Raw genomic sequence first — 21,423 nt, forward strand, 5'->3', positions numbered from 1 at the left:
AGGGGGGTATAGAAAAAAGAAAACCGGTGGGAGGGGATAGAAAAAAGAGAAACACCATTCTCGGGTTCCAACAGCAGGCTTTGCCTTGTAGAGGGCTCCAGCACTGCAACTCTGTGAAGGTAGGTGGGAGGCTGCTTCTCTCTCAACTGTGGGGATACCGTTGGCATGAGGGTGGCCCTTTCTTTAATCTCTCTCTCTCCCTCTCTTTCTCTCTCTATGTGTCTGCTTGGGGCTAAGCTTTACCCAATGTGCATGTGTCTGTGTGTGAGAGACTGTCAGGGACAGAAAAGTTAGGGAGACGAGTATGTGAATATAGTTTGACAACATTAGAATTGAACAACTTTATAGCAGGTTCATTTCATCCAACATTGGGTTTATGTTGGTATTGCTTGAATACTTAACTTTGACTGTAGGAGTTGGTGTGTTGGTCTTCTAATTGCCTTGGATTATTTTGTCCATGACTTTGACAGTTGACAGTTGGGTATTTCCTATGGGAGTCCAGTGCTCTGATGAAGGTCGACTGACCAACGCTCAGCCAAAATGAAATACATTTTCATCTGACTGGAAGTATGCAGAGACTTTTCCCTGTTTCTTCTATGGGAGTCCAGTGAAACCCTAAGCTAAAGTATTGTCACTCAATTGAAGATCTTTTGCTGGTATGCTGTGGTTAAGTAATCTCATAGCTGTCTATCACTATACACGTTTGTGGTGTTGTCTCAGGGGATGGTAGATTTAAAGGGGAGTCCCTCACCCCCACCCCCACTCCCAGCTAACTTCACTGCAACACATGGCGTTTGAATAGCTGTGTTGGCTGGATGAAGTCGTCTCTGGGGCCAGTTGTGGCTGATTTGTGTTAAAGTCTTTAAAACAGGCAAAAAATGTGTCTTCACCGTGGCTAACGATGTGGACTTACGGCAGCTTAGAGACGCATTGGAACTGAATTACAATGTCCTTGTGTTACTGTAAAGATAAATTCCCACCTATTCAATAGTTCTTACTATTTTCTGAACAGTTGTTTGTACTTGAAAAACAATTTCATTGCTTTCAGGCTATGAAAAGTTCCATATTGGTGTGTTGTCATCAAAACATGTATTTATGGCGAATGGCAAATACCAGTTTCTTCAGCAAAATAAAAATATGAGCATTAACATTTTTCAGGTAACTTTGCCTCTTTTCCCCCCCACAATTCAATTGAACAACAACCCTTCCATGTTGGACAGTAGAAGATATTCTCAGTCATGTTGCTTTTAGTCCTCCAAGTGGAACTCCAGTGTGGGGTGAAGGCCGCAACACAAGCCGGGGAAGATTTACACCGTTGGAAGTAGCTGACCTGTGAAGCTAAAATTAAGTTGTGGTTGATTTGGAATTTTACACTTGTGCAGTAAGACCTGGAGGAGTCAACCCGCAACTAGTGTGAAATCTTCTAATGTGTCAACCGGAGGAGACTCACTGCTTTGACACTTTGGGCCCTCTCTCTAATGATCATTCCAGTTTCACCCAAGTCATGTGGCTTGTCTGTACGTACAGTCATTTTGGACTGTACAACAAGACAGTTGTTTTGTATGAGTTGTTGGAACTTTGTACCTCTCAGAGACTTGGACTTTGTGGGATCATGAACTTGGAATGGGACATCACCATACAGATTGTGGACCCTTAATTTGGTCCCAAGGCTCCACAAGCTTTTAGTGGACCTGCACAGAGTAGCCGAGATTACAAAGTGAGAGTGAGAGTTGTCAGAACCAGATGCCACCAGTGGAAAAAGCAGAGCCTCTCCAACACAACAGCATGGGACATCATGGCCACCATGCCATGCAGTTGATGGGAAATGAACTTAAAGCCATGATGAATATAGGGGGATGCATCAGTTTGGTGGTCCCCACTCCTCTCAACAGGTGTGCTCTGTGTGGCTATCTGTGCAGCCAGGTGTCAGTTTCCTGAAGTTTTGATTGGCTAAACAAGAGGTCCACCGAGCAGCACAGGTCGCTGGAATTTTATTAACCAACTCCTCAGATGGTTAGCGGTCACAACTAAGATAAAGATGCTTGAAGTGGTATGTTGTTTAGTAGTGGGTAGTGATGAAATAACTATCTTTACCAAGAGAATCTCTTAGCCAGGCATAACCCAGGTGGAGGGAATGGTTGGGATTCCGGATGGAAAGAAATGTCCTGATCCAGCTGGCTTTTACAGTTGACACTGTTCCGCTCAGATACTAGGTTGGTTCCCATATAAACCCAATGGGAATACTATGGACAGGTGTGTGCGCACTACTTTCCAGTATGACGTCTCCCAGAATATTAAATATGCTCATTAAATCCTGAATTCTGATTGGTTAAAAGCGCATTAAAATGACACAATGAATCAAAACATGGCATTCTGCCTCTTGAACACTTATCAAGCACATTTGTCAGAAGTCTTTTAAAGGTTTCTGATTGAACACTTGTTGTGCTGAATTGGTATAGTCTCATTCATACACAGTAAAACCTCTGCACTTGGTAGTGTTGTATACTGAGGCCAGGGCGTTGTAAAACTCAGAGCGATAGTATATGCAGCCTATTTATTCAAACAAACCTCATGGGCTCAAGGGTTTTGGTGCAGTTGAATCAAGAGATTCATTTTTGGATGTTGCCCTATTGTGTCACAACTTCGTTGAGCTACATTCAGGAGTATGTTTGTCCTCATCTGTCCATACAAATTAGAAAAGGAGAAAGCTGTACTGATTTTGTATCCAGTCAAGTCCAAGTTGTTCCTGCAATGTGCACGAGAACAAACTAAAAGCCAATGCTTCTTGGCACTACGCCTTAATCAGGGAAACACGTGAACTAAAAGGTACATACAGTTGTTTGCTCCATAACTACCTCCATCTTTTTCCACACTCAGCTGTTTGATCCAGTGTTCGTATTAGAGCTGCACTGTGCTGATGAGGTGTCCCCTCCACTGAACACAAACATACATGGACACATGCCACACTTGAAGTTATTATACACACACTTTACAGTATTTCTGTGGTAAGAGTATGTTTTACTGTAATTCTAAGATAGCTCACTAATTACGACTTGGCAACACACACGCGCACGCACACACACACACACACACACACACACACACACACACACACACACACACACACACACACACACACACACACACACACACACACACACACACACACACACACACACACACACATGCCACACTTGAAGTTATTATACACACACTTTACAGTATTTCTGTGGTAAGAGTATGTTTTACTGTAATTCTAAGATAGCTCACTAATTACGACTTGGCAACACACACGCGCACACACACACACACACACACACGCACGCACGCACGCACGCACGCACGCACGCACGCACGCACACACACACACACACACACACACACACACACACACACACAATCACAGTGTGTCTCAGAAGACTTACCAATTTTAAATGTTCTGTCAAAGTGTATTGTCATCACCAGAGCCTTATTTACAGGTAGACTAAGCATTCTGTGAAAACAGTCTATTCGTTAGTCACAAGGTGTGTAGGTGTTTGTTTGCAAGAAGTCACAAGATGTGTGTGGCCACTCTAATAACATTTGACATTGTAACTTGATCAAGGGCTACAAAGCACACCACTGCAGAAAGGAACAAGGTTAGACACCACAACAATCAGCTGCTAATGGATGTGTTCAACACCCTGGACATTGATTTCCTATTGATGGATGCATTTGGTTTTCTGTTATTGACTTGGGGTGTTAGATTGCCAAACACTGACTTGGGCTTCTCAGTAATCCTTGAATAGCTCTCATAGAACTGTTTCGGTTGCAATGGTAGATGTACGGTCTTCACATAAAGGTCAACTTTTGTGTTTGATTTACTATATAAGTGGTCAGGGTCAACAATGAGGGTCAATTCTGAAAGCATTTCCTAAAAAGAGCCATATGAAATGGAATGCAGATTTAAAATTGAAAATGTAGATGGATTTGACCCCACACTTGATAGGTGCATTACTCATACCTATGAGTCACCTGTTTCGCCAGAGTTATATACAGTATGATATTGTTGTGGTATTTCCTCCACTGAGTGCCAAGGCTTTGTGTTTGTTTCATGGTTGAGCTCATCTCTCGCTTGAAACTGACCTCAGATCTGTGTTGTGTCTCTATCTGGGCTTGTCCACCGGTGGGTGTAGAGGGAATACGGGTGGGGCCGCTAGCGGGTGTCAGCCAGTGATAAATAAGGGAACGCATCCCTCTGCTCCGCTATCCTCGCCTCTGTAACTCTATACCCCTAGCTCACCACATTGCAACTAAGAATAGCAAAGAACCTGCACTCTCTCTCCCTCGCTTTCACATTTTCTTTCCTTGTCCCTCGCTCTCTCCCTCTCCCTTTCGAATCCATAGCTTCAGTTCTATAGGAGTGTGTTCATTTCAGTTCAGTTTCCGGAGAAAAAAGGAGTGCTCAGTTAAAATGTTGCAGTGTTTGTGTGTTATGGCAGTGCTTATCTGTGCATTCATGTGGACAGCAGGGTTCTCCAGGGAAATGTGTGTTTATCACTGGAAATACAGTTATTATTACCATCATACCGTCAGAGGCAACGCTGCGGACTGGCAACAATAATACTCAATGGAGATCATAATATAAAGGGTGCATACTGGCGGCAGAGAAGTCAGGCGCAGGAGAGCAAAAACTGTGTTCCAACGGAGCAGTTTAATAATAAAAACCACCGTAAAATAGAACAAACAAACAATGGGTAACAAAACCCGTCACACACCAGCATACGTACACAAGCACTTACAATAAACAATTCCGGGCAAGGACATGGGGGGAACAGAGGGTTAAATACACAATATGTAATGATGGGATTGAAACCAGGTGTGTGGGAAGACAAGACAAAACAAATGAAAAATGAAAAGTAGATCGATGATGGCTAGAAGAACTGCGATGCTGACCGCTGAATGCCCCCCCCCCCGGCGATCCGGATGGAGACTATGGAACTCCCGCAGCAGTGAAGGGTCCAACACGTCCTCCAGCGGAACTCAGCATCGCTCCTCCGGACCATACTACTCCCAGTCCACGAGGTACTGAAGGCCCCTCGCCCGACGCCTCGAGTCCAGTACAGAATGAACGGAGTACGCCAGTTACGAACAGCAGACGGGACGTACAGATGCCCAGCGGGACGGGAGCGGGCTCTGCACGTAATGCCAGCTCAATGTCCGCGTCCAGCTCCCACACTACCGGCGCCACCAGGCTGGAGGCGGGGAGTATGGGAGTGGGATCCATGGGCCGCTCCTCTGTGTCATACCGCCAGGACAAGGTGTCTGCCTTCATGTTCTGGGAGCCTGGTCTGTAGGAAAGGGTGAACACAAAACGGGTGAAAAACATGGCCCACCTCGCCTGGCGAGGGTTCAGTCTCTGTCCGCCTCAGCCGACCACTGCAAACGTACCGGGCACCCCTTCAGCAGTGAGGTAATGGGAGCCGCTACCTGATCAAAACCCCGGATAAACCTCCGGTAGTTGTTACCGTGGTGGGAGTTGGCCAATTACGCACGGCTGAAATACGGTCACTCTCCATTTCCACCCCTGAGGTGGAAATGCAGTACCCTAGGAAGGAGTTGGACTGCTGGAAGAACAGGCATTTCTCAGCCTTGACGTACAGGTCATGCTCCAACAGGCGACCAAGCACCCTGCGCACTAGGGACACATGCTTGGCGCGTGTAGCGGAGTATATCAGAATTACATCAATATACACCACTACACCCTGCCCGTGCAGGTCCCTGAAAATCTCATCTACAAAGGCTTGGAAGACTGATGGCGCATTCATCAACCCGTACGGTATGACAAGGTACTCATAGTGCCCTGAGGTGGTACTGAAAGCTGTCTTCCACACGTCTCCCTCCCGAATACACACCAGGTTGTAAGCGCTCTTGAGATCTAGTTTGGTGAAGAAGCTCGCTCAGTGCATTGACTCAATCGCTGTGGCTATGAGTTTCCATAACCTTCATCTCCGCCTGTGAGAGGAGATACAGATGGAACCCCCTCTGGTCTCCCTGCACACCGCCCCTCCCAGCTCCATGGGTATTGGAGAGGGGGTGGAATGGAACCAACAGACCACGATCTGAATGTTTGCGGGTAGCCAGCAGGTTATCCAGCCGGATGGACAAGTCCACCAGCTGGTCGAATGTGAGGGTGATGTCTCTGCAGGCCAACTCCCGAGGGACATCCTGGCGCAGACTGCAGCGATAATTGTCGATCAGGGCCCTGTCGTTCCATCCCGCGCCGGCAGCCAGGGTCCGAAACTCCAGGGCAAACTCCTGGGCTCTCCTCATCCCCTGTCTCAGATGGAAGAGGCGCTCACCTGCCGCTCTACCCTCGGGTGGGTGGTCGAAGACCGGGTGAACTCCTCAAACTGGTCCAAAACCGCATCTCCCTCTCTCCACATGGCATTGGCCCACTCCAGGGCTTTCCCGGTGAGGCACGAGATGAGGGCGGACACCCTCTCACTGCCCGAAGGAGCTGGGTGGACAGTTGTCAAGTATAGGTCTAGCTGCAACAGGAACCCCTGGCAGTTCGCAGCCATCCCATCGTATTCCTGGGGATGGGAGAGACGAATCCCACTGGGACCAGGAGAAGGAGGGGTGCGTAATGGAGACCCCGGTTGTGCTGGTGGAGGCGCTGATAGAACTCCCTGTCTCTCCCAGTGGTCCATTGTCTAGACAACACGGTCCATGGCGGTGCCAAGATGGTGGAGCATTGCAGCATGCTCCCGGATGCACTCCTCCACCCCTATACCCGGGGTACCTGCTCCTGCTGACTCTATATAGTTGTTCTGGAATTCTGTAAAGGGTGCGTACTGGCGGCAGAGAAGTCAGGCGCAGGAGAGCAAAAACTGTGTTCCAACAGAGCCATTTAATAATAAAAACCACCATAAACTAGAACAAACAAACAATGGGTAACAAAACCCGTCACACACCAGAATACGTGCATAGGCACCATAAACAGTTCTGGACAAGGACATGGGGGGAACAGAGGGTTAAATACACAACATGGAATTATGGAATTGAAACCAGGTGTGTCGGAAGAGAAGACAAAACAAATGGAAAATGAAAAGTAGATCGATGATGGGTAGAAGACCGGCGACGCCGATCGCCGAAAGCTGCCCGAACAGGGAGAGGCATCGAATTCGGCGGAAGTCGTGACACATAAGTTGCTCACGAGACACAGTAAATTAAAATAGTTTGTGTGCTTAAGGCCTAGCTACCCAGGTTCTGTCACACTGGCTAGTCCTAATAGGACACCAACACATAGTATCCTTCACTATTATTATCTGAGAGGTCATATCTGTCAAGATCTGTCCAATCTGTATCCCTGTCTCACAAGTGCATCCTCTCCTTTCTCTCGCTTCTCCTGACAGAAAGTGCCCTGCTCTACCCCAGGGGTGTGTGGTGTGTTTGTGACTCTAGCTAGGAGCCCAGCCAGCCTGCAGATATGTCAAAAAGCGACCCCCGGGACATCGACGAGGATGCCATCCTCAAAGGGATGAGCCCTGAGGAGATAGAGGCACTGGAGTGTGAGCTGCTGGAGATGGACCCCGAGGTACTAAGGGAGTTAATTGTAGAAAGAATAACTCCAGGGACTCAAAGACTGAGGTATCCACAAGGCTCATAGTAATGTGCCATTTAGCAGACACTTTCTATCCAAACGCGACTTTCATATATGCATACATTTTACGTGTGAGTGTCCCTGCGAACCGAGCCCACAATCCTGGCGTACCTTACACAACAGATTCACTGATACACCCAGAACACCAACACAACTGAGGCACTGCCAATAACATAATCCCCATGTTACCTTGACCTCGGACATTGTAAGACTTACTTAGGAATTTCCTGGTGATTACACAGCTTTATACTGTAGTTACAAATCGTATAAATCCATTTTCCAACATCTCAAAAACCACAGTCTCACACAACCAGCTACTAGAACCTCAGAGGATTCAGAACTCTTTGTACAATGTCCACATGCCCTCTGACCCCTACTGTTTCTGTCCCAGAATGCCATCCTGCCAGCCGGGTACCGCCAGCGTGACCAGACCAAGAAGAACCCAACGGGGGCGTTTGACCGTGACGCCCTGCTGGATCACTTAGAGAAAACAGCTCTGGAGCACGAGGACAGGGATGACCTAGTGCCTTTTACTGGCGAGAAGAAAGGTACGGTACACTATACTACTGAACAACACTATTGACTCCACTACTCCACACTACACCGGGGGTGTAGTGGCTTTTGGGTCCCAACCCACAGTTTCAGAACCACTGCTTTAAACTGAAAAACAATCCAATGTTTTTAACTTTATAAATAAGTAATGATAAGTGATGACTTAAAAGTGTCATTTTAGCGGTTTGTGTAACATTGATATGGAAATGAGATGCATACAATTATACAATAGAAAATGTAGTTTATTGGAGTTTATTCACAAAGCCCATATAAACCAGGGCTTTCTTAGTGTTTTCAGAAACAATCCAAATCATTGTTTTACTAAAACAAAAACAAATCCACTGTAAGGGGAATATTACAATCATGTCATTCTTTAGAATCTCAATAGAAAGTTATATGATACAAGATACATACTGAGAGAACAAAGGTTTTCCCCTGGTGCTATAGGTACTGTTTGTTTACAGTCTGCTCATGACCCCTTGGATACTAGTTTCCCTGACAGTCCCTCTGTATGTGTCTTTCTCTCTACTTCTCTCCTTCTTCTCTCGCTCTCTCTCGCTCTCTCTCTATCCCTCTCCAGGGAGAGCGTTTGTTCCTAAGGAGGGCCATGGAAAGATCCCCGACCATGAGCAGATCACCCTGGAGCCTGAGCTGGAGGAGGCTCTGAAGAATGCCACAGACGCTGAGATGTGTGACATTGCAGGTGAGAACCTATCCATTTTTTACATTTTTGTCATTTAGCAGATGCTCTTATCCAGAGCGACTTACAGGAGCAATTAGGGTTAAATGCCTTGCTCATGGGTACATCAAAAGATTTTCCACCTAGTTGGTTCGGGGACTCAAACCAGCGACCTTTCGGTTACCAGGCCCAACCGCTAGGCTACCTGCCGCCCTATCCCTCTCTGTCCTTACATTGTTTCAATGTGATGTTGCCCAATACTCCCAGCTGGTATTAAATAGAACATTGTGGCCCCGCCCGCGTTGCGAGAAAACAGCCCATGGTTATCCTTGGTTACCCCATTGGCTCACAGCAAAAACTTGACCTTTTTCAAAATCTTATGCCTGGGGCCGGCCCTGTGTAATGTGACCCAATTGTTTACAGTGACCCTGGCCTATTTTATTATTTTGTCATAGGCCCATATTATTCCATTGCTCATTGGTCCATAATATAATTGTTCCAGTGCTTCACAGACCCAATCCCACACATACAGACATGCAGAGACATGGGATGTGGGACATGGCATGGGGGGACTCCAATTCCCTGCGCTCAGCAGCAACACGAAAATAAGCTGGTCAAGAGCCACCAAAAGAAGGGAGGAATGGAAAGAGGGATGGGGAGGGAGTCAAAGACTTGTCTGTTGGGTAAAGGTACTATATCAATTTACACCAAACAAGAGGCAACCTTGATTTAAACGTAATTAATTGAATCAACATGTTTAATTTTTTTCCAATGGAGATGTTAAATGCTTGAACAGATATTTTGGTCTCATATGCGGTCATCATTTACAGTGCCAACCCGATTTGTTGGTTGTTTTTACACTCACACTGTGCTTACTTCATATCAATGCCTAACAAGGACTTCATAATTTACTACATCTGCAAAATGTGCTCTCTGACATTGTTTCAAAACAACAAAGTTATTTATGGTTCAATTTGATATAGGTGATTGTCACCCAAAAAACACACGGTACATTTTTTGTTTCCCAATGATATCTAATTCGATGAGAATTCACGCCTCGACCTCTTTTGAGCTACACAACCATGTGAGACCATAACACCCTTATTCACATATCATTCAGAATATGGCCCAGAACAAACACTGTTTATCACAATTGTTAAATCCCCCATCCGTATCCACCCACGGTGCAGGGGAGCCTCAGTCCGAGAGGCAGGCCTCCTAACTGCTTTTCCTTTAACAGCAGAGCCACAGCCACAGAGCATAGGCATAAGGAAAGTGACAGTGGGGGAGTTTGGGGAGTGGAACTGTGTGTCCACATAGATTAGCCTGTCATTAACCCCCTCATTGAGAACACAGTTTTGACCCTGGAGGGAGTCCAGATGAGGATTAAACTTTCGTTAGCCTCTGTCACTCTTTTGTTTGGGGCTGGATCTGAGTCCACAATAGCATAGCTGCCTGGCCGGCTCCACCAGCAGCAAGGGAGGGAGAGGGACTCAGTCAGATGAGATTTAATTGATGCTTTTTATTCACTCTTAATAATACTGATGGTATTTGGGGAATTGTTGTTATTATTGAGAGGCTGGGATGTACTGTAAAGCTACTGTAGAGTCAAGCATGGTGACATTGGTACGTTTGCACCAGACCAGCTGTCTTTGGATCCCTGTCTCCTCACAAGGCCTTCCCTCCCATAATTCCCAGCCTGCCCCAGGTCGGAGCCCGTGGGCGGTGGGGGATTGCTGTCACAGCAGTTGGTGTGTGACACAGTTTGGTGGCGAGGGGCTGTCTTTAATGAGACTGTGAGAGAGATATTCAAAGTGCTGCCCTCTACTGGGGATTTGAGCAAAGCGACAGCAGCTCCAGTCCAATATTTTTAGGAGACCATTGTTCTACGTCCCATCTTGTAAAATTAGCAGTGCTTAGCTGAGCTAACTCACCCGCATATTTGGAATTTAAAGTACTTGTCCCCAGGGCGTAGTGTCAAACTGAACAATACAATGGTCTCTATGTCTATGTATGCATCTAAATTAGGGGCCAAACAACAATTCATTATGTGTTGGCCCATTTTCAGTTAGAATAACATTGGTCTTGGTGTGTCTTCATGGCTCGCATTGTTTGGTTTCATAACGTCCTTAGGGCCTGGAGGCACTGAGATTAGAGACAGTGACTGCAGCTCTCTCTGTGAGAACTGAGGAAAGGCTACAATGTCCTTATCTGGTCAAGCAGACACACAGAGTAGGCACGTGCATAACATGGTAAATACTGTACCTCATGATACAATGTACTGCACAGTGTTGGGTGTATACTGTAAATGTACAATTCAGTTGTTGAAATAGATACACCTCTCTACATGAAGATATGTAGAGTATAATTGAGATTGGGAGACCTGCCTGTCAAAACAATGCCCTCATAAATAATTGCAGTCACATACACTCTCAGTTTAGTTATAATGAAGGCCTTGTGATTACTTACTGGGGCAATAACATGCTAAAGGTCTCAGCTGACAGCTACCATTAATTATGTTGAACTGAGGAAATATTACTGGATGATGAATGAGAGTTACAGATATATATATATATATATATATATATATATATAAATCCGTCCCATTTCTTTGCAGCTATTCTGGGAATGTACACACTGATGAGCAACAAGCAGTACTACGACGCCTTGGGCACCACTGGTACCATCGCCAACACAGAGGGCATCAACAGTACGTATGAAGAGGTTGACCAGCAGAGCAGAACATACCTACTACGGTATTCAGTATATTACATGTTTAGGAAAGTCTTACACTAACCTGTGATACTCCTGTGCTTTTAGGTGTAGTAAAACCAGATGCATTCAAGATCTTCCCAGACGAGCCCCCCAACCCCACAAACGTGGAGGAGACCCTTCAGCAGATCCAGAAAAACGACAGCAGCCTGTTTGATGTCAACCTCAACAACATCAAGGTGAAGCCAGTGGGCTTTAGATCCTATGGTCTGAACGTACACCGTGACCAATTCGACAATGGAGGATTAGATCACTTGATGGTAGCGTGTAGCCTTGTGTGTTATGGCGTACTGAATCAGCATAAAGTGATTGACATCTGTCTGTCCTGTAGGACATTCCCATCCCAACTCTGAAAGAGATCTTTGAGGCGATGAAGGGCAACACTCACGTGGAGTATCTGAGCATTGCCGCTACCCGTAGCAACGACCCCGTGGCCTATGTGAGTACATCTTTCTCCCCCAGACTAGCGACAAAGAATCTTCATTTTCACATCCTTATTGTAATTTTCCCCCTGTTACTAATGAATGTGACTCTAGTAACATAAGTGTGGATGTGTGTGAACCAGGCTGTTGCTGAGATGCTCCAGGAGAACACCACTCTGCAGAGTCTTAACATCGAGTCCAACTTCATCACCTGCGAGGGCATGAATGCCATCGTCAAGGCCATGGCCAACAACACCACACTGACAGAGATCAAGATTGACAACCAGGTCAGACACCCATACAGAAAGTATGCTGTAGTATGAATACATACCGTATGTAGCACTGTTCAAATGTATGTATGCTGTATAAACAACTGAATATAAAACAAATTCCCTGAGTTTCTCAAGAGACATTAAAAGACTCTGTAGAGAAAAAACTATGATAAACTTATAACAAGACAATGCTGTGATTGTGTGTGGTTATGGGGTTATTGAAATCCTTTTCATCCTTTAACCCACCCCACTCCTAGAGACAGAAACTGGGGGACTCCTGTGAGATGGAGATTGCCACCATGTTGGAGAACAACTCCAGCATCGTAAAGATCGGCTACCACTTCACCCAGCAGGGGCCTCGGGCTAGAGCAGCCATCGCCATCACCAAGAACAATGACATGAGTGAGTGTCTTGAGAATGCATGCGTACTGTCAATTATTGTATTTCAGTTGTGCTTCGTTTAACATGGTCAATTTTAAAGTGCTTGACATTCTTCCTGTTAGGGTTTTTGTGACGAGGCTGTCATAATACCCTCAGAAAGTGGCTATAATTCTGACATAATGACAGATTTTCAGTTCATGTTTAGTTGTCCTAGGTGTTCTAACCTGTTACTGAGGTATTTCAGCTTTCGGATGACCATTGATAATGTACTCTGGCTGACTCATATTGTTCCTTTTCTTTCTCTATCCAGTTCGTCAACAGAGAGTGAGATGAGAGTGGAGCAACGAGATTGCGCTCACGAGACGCTAGCCTGTCAATTCAGCCCCTTGGACCTAACAACTCAAACAACTGCCATTGGCAGCTTTGCGCTAGCTTTGTCAACGGGGCGCAACAAACCCTCTGTGCTCCTCACAAGGCCGGGTGTTCATTTCTATGTCTGTGTCCAAGCTTTCCATTTCATTAACCACAAACAGCTTTTTGTAGACCATTGAATTCATCATAAAAGCATTGTAAAAAAGTGTTGTAAAGTGTCGTTTATGCTTCTAGACTGTGCCATGAAAACACACTCAGAAAATGACTGAACTCCTACATGGTGGTGGTGCTATATCTAGGAAAAGAAAATCTGTAAATACTTTAAATAAAATGTTTAAATAATTGTTTTAATGGGCTGAATGTGATATTTTTGCCATTTCATCACCTCATGTGAACATACATAATATTCAACATTCATAATTTCCATGGTTCAAAATTCAGAGCTGACACAAGGTACAAGCAGATACAAGAGTATACCGTGTGCTCCGAGATCTTGAGAATCGGAACAATTCAATACCTCATTGAGCCTGCCGGATCCCCAAACCTCCTGACCTATTTTTACTCCCCCCATTGGGAATGTAACCTAGTCCTCTGGGCTTGAGTTTCCCTTCCCAGAATATACCAACTTTTAAAAGGGTCTGAAGGGGAGGGGGCACCCATATGCACCCAAGGAGACTCTTGAGCCTTCACCAAACAGCTGCTAACCTCTTAGGATTTTCATACCATTGGAGTGGCTCCCTTCTCCATGTACACAGTCATTGTATACCTGTATTAAGCAATGTGTTTTGATTATCATGCTCAATTTAAGCAACATTTATAATTTCTTGTAAAGAAATGTCACCTAGCAGGTTTTGAATAAATTGGGAGATGGGTTTTGAAACCTTGATTGCAGTGGTACGGCTACATCTATAAAGAGTGACATTTGACACAGGGATCAGGCTTGTAATGATTTAAGGTCAGTATTGCCATACCAGATGCTATTCCTGGGGTTATTTATTCCCCTTTGATCATTCAGCCACAGTAAAGTGCATGTGTATTTATAGTTAAGTAGGGTACCAAGCAAAGCATTTAGCAACTGACCTGGTATACAGTTCTAAGTTAAGTAGTGCTTTATTTTACTCCCTTGTATCTGGGTTATTCAAACAAACATTGAACATTGTGGCTAGTTAGCAATGGAGGACAACTGTTTTGTTTAGTCATCTGAAAGTACAAGTAACATGATAGAATCAACATGACTTATTGCATTGACAATTTAACTCCATAACATCAGTCTTGATGACACATAAGACTGCATCGACACAAGAGGTCAAAACTGTCAACAAACACTCCAAACGTCTTGTGGAAGTCACGCACTGAGCTCAAAAATAATGACCAGGTACTCCGTTTTTGCCACACTTTAACGTCATCATTTAAAACTAACCCACGTTAAGTCCACACGCTCCCTTTCTCTAGGTTATCCAATATATAGAGTGGTCTAGGGGTGAGTCACAAAGGAGAACCTTCTGAAGAATGTTAACTGGTGGCTCCACTACCAAGATTAGCAGTAATATTGTCATATATGCTGTTGATTTATGGTAAACTCACAGAAGCATAGCCTTAACAAAGGAGGTGGTGGATCTAAATAAAATGGGCAAACGGAATAACACAAAGGGTGCGGAGAATCAATCAAAGCATTGTCTCAAGCACCAATGCATCTTCCCTGAGATAGGGAAGCATGGAGGCAGTTCTAGATGATCTAGTACTGCTCTTATAGTGTTGTCATTACCGCAACAGAGTGCGCTTCATAACTGTTGAGTCAACAGATGTATGTCCAAACGGGACCTTTGTGTCAGAGGCAGGGTTTGAGGGAAGGGTTAGGGATTGTGGGAAGGTGGTGGTGTTGATCTGGTCACTGCTGCTCATCTGGTCAGCCCTCTGTTGCGTCAGTGGGGGGAGAGGATGGGAGCAATGAGGGTTCCTCTTCATCCGAATCAAACTCCACATTCTCATCCTTTACCCACTGGCCACTCCTGTCTTGCAGCCATCCCGCACTGAGGCAGAAAGTGAAAGAGAGGTGGTAGAAAAGTTAAGATGGCATACTGACCTCTGGTGGTGAACTTACATAACTGCAGCCTTCACATTTGAAAAAACGACACTTAAAATATGCATGAAGCCAGTGAGAAATTTGAATGAAATGACAAATGCTGATCAGTGGTGAAGCTGAATGAGTCAAGACTTTCTAGGTACACAGTACCTTTTCAATTTAAGGTAATGCTCCATCTCTCTCCTCCTTTGAGCTGTCATAGGTTCCGACTCCTGGGTCGCTGTTGGCTCAGACTCCTTACACACTTCATTATTGCTCCCGATTGGACACGATCCCTGATTGACTAGTGAGGATGAACGGCATTGAACAAAAGGGTTAGAGGGGAGAACAATCATTATAGATTTGTAATAGGATAACGTTATTAACAATAAATCTAGACTTTACCTGCTGTATTACTGTTGGAACTGGGTAAGGACATGATGTCTGTATCTCTTATCGTCTCCACTGACGTTTGATGTGGTGATGATAGTCTTGTGCTGGAGGGGCTGATGTCACAGTCTGGAATGGAACTAGTTGATCCTTTTTCAGACTTTGTACTGGAAATACATTTCAAAGGGGTCTATGAACATGTGATTGTAATAATGTGTAGGGTACTACTCCACAATAACATATCACTTTCAGCATAGAGTACCTTGTCTTTTTGTGACAACTGTTGTATGGCACAGTCTTCAATAAGGCGTGGTGGGTGAGTTTACGTGTCTGTGTCAACAGGGGGGCAGAACTAGAGGGTTCCTATGAGGGGGGAAAAAAACAACAACATGACGCATAGTCAACACTCCAGTTTACACTAGTCTAAAGCCTCAGGTTTACAAAGACAAAATATTTCACTGAGTAACCGAGCTAGTTATATAGCTTTACCTGTTGGCTATCTTCAGCTTGAACATAGTTTTCATGTTTTCGTTTAGATATCTCATTTTTCAGTTGAGTTTTCTTTCCATAAAACCACTTCATCCCTGGCAAAGAAAGGATTAGTGTTGGTACATTCAGCTTTCACAGATGGTTTAGATATAGCTTCCTGCTTGGGAAAACAATTGATCATTCATATGTACCACCTTCGAGATGTCTTTTCCCCTTTCTGTGTACTGTCAGCATGTCAACTGTATCAAAAACAGGACGGTATGAACACACAAGGCAGGTGTATCTGAAAGGGAATTAGGAAAAAACACAGATGCTCATGATAAGTGCTTGCTCTGCCAAATAAAAACAACACTAAGATCTGGGTAAGGATTGATTCCAGTTGATAGCAATGATGCCGGTGCTTCACCTTCCATTTTTCATCAAGGCTGCTTCATCCTCTGGAATGAAATTGGACAGGAGATCTGCAACACGCCGTTTCTGGGAAATAAATAATGAACGTTAGCTAGCTACGTTATCTAACTAGATAAATACTTAGTTAGCTAATATGAAACACTACAAATGACAAACTTTACCATATAGCTAGCTAAAGTAACGTTTGAATCAGTTATGTATGGTCACAAGCTGCTCCATGCGTCCAAACTGATTTATGTAAGCAACAACTAGTAAGATGGCTTACCTTGAGGATATTCAATTGACTCTGATCATTGCCATCTCTTTTAAACGACATTTAGGTTTAGCTAAATATATTTGGTAGTTGAAGGTCTTTATTTGCTAATAGCTAGCTACTCCAAACATCTTCAAAACCGTTTGTAATTTAGCTACTTCCTGCTTTCAGTGTGGAATTATGGGAGTTGGTCATACCACGGCAGCCATGGAAACTGACAGCTGCCTGAATAAATCTTTATGGTAAGTGTTTGTTTAGAAGCTAACTAGTCGACGGGATAAGGTAAACTAGCTACATGCACGTTAACACTGTTATTAGCTAGCACCTCCCTACAATAACGATTATACGGGTTTTCTAGTTGTATACTCGCATGGTAGGCGATTTAGCTAGCTGGCAAACTACTGCTAGTTAGCTTACCAGTTACCAGCTCCACCATGTTCCACGGGGAACGAGCTCCTCTTTCAACCAGTGGAGACGGTCTAGTCCCCGTTAACCGCACGAGGTCATACGGCAGTCTTGTACAATCCAACCTTTCTCCGGTACGACAAAGACGAATTGAACACCTGGTTCAACCAGGAGAGACGCTGCAAGGACTCGCGTTGAAATATGGAGTATCTGTGAGTAGCTAGACAATGGCATTGACTATTTTGAATGTTTTTAATGTTTCCCCAGTAGACAGTTTATCAGTGAGGAGTTTTTATTGCATGACAACTCAAAATTGGCAATTTGTAGGCTTTTGCTATGGTGATAACTTTGTTTACCTTCATAAACTCACATATTCTGCAATTTTCTCTTTTTAACAGATGGAACAAATCAAAAGAGCAAATAGACTGTACACGAATGACTCGATATTCATAAAGAAGTCTCTTTCTATCCCTGTGCTGTCAGACTACAACAGTGATGCTAATAGTGGGGTAGATGTGGCTGAGGAGGACTCAGGCCAGGTACAGGACAGTACAAGTAAAGAAGGCTCTACTCAAAATGGGAAGCCAGTGAACAACTCTGAAAAGACACAAGAAGGCATATCAGAACTTTCTCCAATGAATTTCTTAAAAAGGATGGATCGTATGATCAGCCAGTCCAAGCAAGCTGTGAAAAGATGCCAAGAGGGAGAAAAACGGTAAATTCACCCAGATAACTTCATATCGTACTATTCTGTCCTGTCATAAACTAGTGGTCAGTCTGAGAGTTTACGAAAGTTCTTAAAGATGCACTATGCAGAAATCGCTCCACCAAAATCCAATAGTTTTTTCCTAATTTCAGTTTGTAACAAAACAAGCAAATATATTGTGGAGAATCATTGTACCATCTTAACCGCTGTGAAGTGCCTTTTCCATGACCAAAAATATTGTATTTAGCTGTTTGAATATGGTGTACAAAACCGAAAGAGAAAATATGCAAAAACGAAATTTAAGAAAAGGAAGCATAGAAATAGTTCACAAAGAACAGATTTACAGCTTCTTAGATTTGCTTTCAATGAGAGTGACAGATCTATAACACATTTCTATTTGAATTTGGTCAGTCGCCCAAAACGTTTGCAGCTTTAACTTTGATGAAATGCTAATGTCCATTTAAACATGTAGGGTGTCAATGTGACGATGTCATGACATCAATAGCATGTTATTATCAGGGGTTCCCAAACTTTTTAGTCCCGTGACCCCCTTATGATATATAAAAAAAATGTGCCACCCCACCATGTAATCAACGGCCAAAAGTTTCCATTTTTTAATTGGGGCTAAGACAGTCTATTGCAAATCAGTCTGACAGTATTTCAATCTGAAGGAAGTATGCTTTGAAGTGACATGCAACAGAAAGGTATTGGGAAGTTCAGAAGATGATCAGGAAATATTTTTGTATGATCTTCTGTGTAAAAAAAGAAGAAAAAAAAGTCTGAATTAGTTCCTGGTCTTAATGATTCATTTGTGGTCATTGTAGAGGCAAACAAAGTCTTATATTTGAGTGATGGGGTCATATCATTTTGAAGCTTAAACGGTTCAAAAGATGGAGACATATTTGTAGGAAGACAATAGAAATCGTTCTGTTTATTGGAACTGCATCTAGCGGCAACAGCAAGTTAAAACAAATGTATTTACGTTTTTCTCGCCGCCCCATAGTTTGGGAAACACTATTATGTGCTTAGCTCTTCATATAATGATTTTGTCAAGATTCTGTTTATTTCACCTGTTGGGGTTTTCCATCACAGATTGACATCTTTGGAAGCTTGTACCACCAGCAAGACAACAGACCGTCGATTTACAAGGTCAAACAGTGCCACGGTCGTCACCTCTCCCAGAATGCATCAGCAAGCCATACTTGGTGCATTGCCCCTCACCATCACCAAATGCACCAAGAAACTGAGAGAAAGAGAGGATGAGATCTTTGAGTTGTGATTTCATTGCCTCTGTCAGGCAGATCATGGGACACATGTACTAATGCATAAATCAAAGGGATTGGCCGCCAAGCTAATCTGGCAATACAGATTTAGGAGAGTTCTTATTTTCACTAACGAGTAACCTGCTGCTCTATGGACTTGGTACTTGAAAGTTGATCGTTAGCACTGTTGATATAATTGTTTTGCTGGGAGGATGAGTTTCATTTTGACAATACACTACTGGTCAAAAGTTTTAGAACACCTACTCATTCAATGGTTTTCTTTATTTTTACTATTTTCTCCATTTGTAGTGAAGACATCAAAATTCTGAAATAAAACATATGGAATCATGTAGTAAACAAATCAAAATATGATATATTTTAGGTTCTTCAAAGTAGCCACCCTTTGCCTTGATGACAGCTCTGCACACTCTTGGCATTCTCTCAACCAGCTTCATGAGGAATGCTTTTCCAACAATCTTGAAGGAGTTCCCACATACGCTGAGCACTTGTTTGCTGCTTTTCCTTCACTCTGCAGTCCAACTCATCCCAAACCATCTCAATTTGGTTGATGTCGGGGCATTGTGAAGGCCAGGTCATCTGCACTCCTTCACTTCTTGGTAAAATATCCCTTACTCAGCCTGGAGGTGTGTTGGGTCATTGTTCTGTTGAAAAACAAATGATAGTCCCACTTAGCCCAAACCAGATGGGATGGAATATCGCTGCAGAATGCTGTGGTAGCCAAGCTGGTTAAGGGTGCCTTGAAGTCTAAATAAATCACAGTACCACCAGCAAAGCACCATAACACCTCCATGCTTTACGGTGGGAATTGCACAAGCAGAGATCATCCGTTCACCCACACCTCGTCTCACAAAGACACGGAGGTTGGAACCAAAAATCTTCAATTTGGACTCCAAATTGGATTTCTACCGGTCTAATGTCCGTTGCTCGTATTTCTTGGCCCCAGCAAATCCCTCCTCCTTATTGGTGTACTTTAGTAGTGGATTCTATGCAGCAATTCAACCATGAAGGCCTGATTCAAGCAGTCTCCTCTGAACAGTTGATGTTGAGATGTGTCTGTTACTTGAACTCTGAAGCATTTATTTGGACTGCAATTTCTGAGGCTGGTTACTCAACTGAACTTGTCCTCTGCAGCAGAGGTAACTCTGGGTCTTCCATTCCTGTGAAGGTCCTCATGAGAGCCAGGTTCATCATAGCACTTTATGGTTTTTGCGACTGCACTTGGAAGTAGCTTTCAAAGTTCTTGAAATGTTCCGTATTGACTGACCTTCATGTCTTACAGTAATGATGGACTGTCATTTCTCTTTGCTATTTGAAATGTTCTTGCCATAATATAGACTTGGTATTTTACCAAATAGGGCTATCTTCTGTATACCACCCCTACCTTGTCACAACACAACTGATTGGCTCAAACGCATTAAGAAGGGAAGAAATTCCACAAATGAACTTTTAAGAAGGCACACCTGTTAATTGCAATGCATTCTAGGTGACTACCTCATGATGCTGGTTAAGAGAATGCCAAGAGTGTGCAAAGCTGACATCAAGGCAATGGGTGGCTATTTGAAGAATCTCAAATATAAAATATATTTTGATTTCTTTAACCATTTTTTTTATTACTAAATTATATGTTATTTCATAGTTTTGATGTCTTCACTACAATGTAGAAAATAGTAAAAGTAAAGAAAAACCCTTGAATGAGTAGGTGTTCTTATACACTACCGGTCAAAAGTTTTAGAAGACTTCTTATTAAACAATGAACTATTTACAAGTTATTTCAAGATGTAGTACATTGATTACGTATTATATATTAGCCATGTCCAGAACAGCACTGTCTGGTTGTCCGTTTACTACACAAGACGAGAGTCAGAATGTGGCACTTTGGAGTTGTGTTTGTATGTTAGTGTGATCTTGTAACTCTCCAAGTTATGTTTGGCCACAGGCGCTAGATCATGTGAGTTATGCTACCTCGTAGTGTCTTATGCAATGTCAGAAATGTGAAAAATATGCAAGTCTTGGAGAACAATAGAAGTTGACCCTAAAAAATATATTTATTATTGAAACCAATATGAGTTGGTATAGCCTAGTCTTCATTGGGTGTTTGTTACAATTACGCAATGGTGTACATATTTATTTTTAGAAGAATACTGAGCATTGCACTTTCTTTTTCTAGTCTTGGCACAAGGTTGTAGGCAGTGGTAAGGTTGTATGTATTGTATTGTTAACACTGAATTAGCCATACTCAATTAAAGTGTGAAACTTGTTGGATCTCCTTGCTATTTGTTGCTTTTCTGCTGTTTAAGTAAATATAGACGTGTAGTTTAGAAGTACAAGA

The 21,423-nt window shown here is 43.5% G+C and overlaps 3 protein-coding genes across 5 annotated transcripts; 2 read left to right on the top strand and 1 right to left on the bottom strand.

Annotated features, from left to right (window-relative positions):
* The first annotated feature begins 9 nt into the window (after positions 1–9).
* Positions 10–13,446, top strand: tmod4 (tropomodulin 4 (muscle)). Its single transcript, XM_024385827.2, has 10 exons — positions 10–119; positions 7,398–7,579; positions 8,037–8,193; positions 8,778–8,900; positions 11,494–11,586; positions 11,697–11,827; positions 11,980–12,087; positions 12,214–12,357; positions 12,600–12,744; positions 13,034–13,446. Exons 2-10 carry the CDS (start codon positions 7,472–7,474, stop codon positions 13,054–13,056), a joined length of 1,032 nt encoding a protein of 343 aa, XP_024241595.1. The 5' UTR covers positions 10–119; positions 7,398–7,471; the 3' UTR covers positions 13,057–13,446.
* scnm1 (sodium channel modifier 1) lies at positions 13,422–17,242 on the bottom strand. Of its 3 annotated transcripts, none has more exons than XM_024385829.2 (8): positions 17,118–17,242; positions 16,443–16,513; positions 16,231–16,319; positions 16,037–16,131; positions 15,810–15,910; positions 15,563–15,714; positions 15,329–15,461; positions 13,422–15,125 (listed from the first exon to the last, which is right to left on the bottom strand). In XM_024385829.2, exons 2-8 carry the CDS (start codon positions 16,454–16,456, stop codon positions 15,002–15,004), a joined length of 708 nt encoding a protein of 235 aa, XP_024241597.1. In that variant the 5' UTR covers positions 16,457–16,513; positions 17,118–17,242; the 3' UTR covers positions 13,422–15,001. The 3 variants fall into 3 exon arrangements, with proteins under 3 accessions (XP_024241597.1, XP_024241596.1, XP_042160550.1); XM_024385828.2 differs by lacking the exon at positions 17,118–17,242 and adding an exon at positions 16,713–16,855; XM_042304616.1 differs by lacking the exon at positions 17,118–17,242 and adding an exon at positions 16,609–16,627.
* On the top strand, positions 17,135–19,425 carry lysmd1 (LysM, putative peptidoglycan-binding, domain containing 1). Its single transcript, XM_024385830.2, has 3 exons — positions 17,135–17,317; positions 17,504–17,820; positions 18,904–19,425. The coding sequence occupies exons 1-3, from the start codon at positions 17,135–17,137 to the stop codon at positions 19,088–19,090; spliced, it is 687 nt and encodes a 228-aa protein (XP_024241598.1). The 3' UTR covers positions 19,091–19,425.
* Positions 19,426–21,423: the final 1,998 nt, after the last annotated feature.

Source organism: Oncorhynchus tshawytscha, linkage group LG23 (genome assembly GCF_018296145.1).
Source record: "Oncorhynchus tshawytscha isolate Ot180627B linkage group LG23, Otsh_v2.0, whole genome shotgun sequence".
Lineage (NCBI taxonomy): Eukaryota > Metazoa > Chordata > Actinopteri > Salmoniformes > Salmonidae > Oncorhynchus > Oncorhynchus tshawytscha.

Coding starts and splice junctions, on each gene's coding strand:
- tmod4 (XM_024385827.2), top strand. CDS start 7,472: ATGTCAAAAAGCGACCCCCGGGACATCGACGAGGATGCCATCCTCAAA. Junction 7,580..8,036: donor TGCTGGAGATGGACCCCGAG/GTACTAAGGGAG, acceptor TTTCTGTCCCAG/AATGCCATCCTGCCAGCCGG. Junction 12,358..12,599: donor AGATCAAGATTGACAACCAG/GTCAGACACCCA, acceptor CCCCACTCCTAG/AGACAGAAACTGGGGGACTC.
- scnm1 (XM_024385828.2), bottom strand. CDS start 16,763: ATGTCGTTTAAAAGAGATGGCAATGATCAGAGTCAATTGAATATCCTC. Junction 16,132..16,230: donor GGGGAAAAGACATCTCGAAG/GTGGTACATATG, acceptor TTTCTTTGCCAG/GGATGAAGTGGTTTTATGGA. Junction 15,126..15,328: donor CATTACCTTAAATTGAAAAG/GTACTGTGTACC, acceptor TTTCTGCCTCAG/TGCGGGATGGCTGCAAGACA.
- lysmd1 (XM_024385830.2), top strand. CDS start 17,135: ATGTTCCACGGGGAACGAGCTCCTCTTTCAACCAGTGGAGACGGTCTA. Junction 17,318..17,503: donor CGTTGAAATATGGAGTATCT/GTGAGTAGCTAG, acceptor TCTTTTTAACAG/ATGGAACAAATCAAAAGAGC. Junction 17,821..18,903: donor TGCCAAGAGGGAGAAAAACG/GTAAATTCACCC, acceptor TTTCCATCACAG/ATTGACATCTTTGGAAGCTT.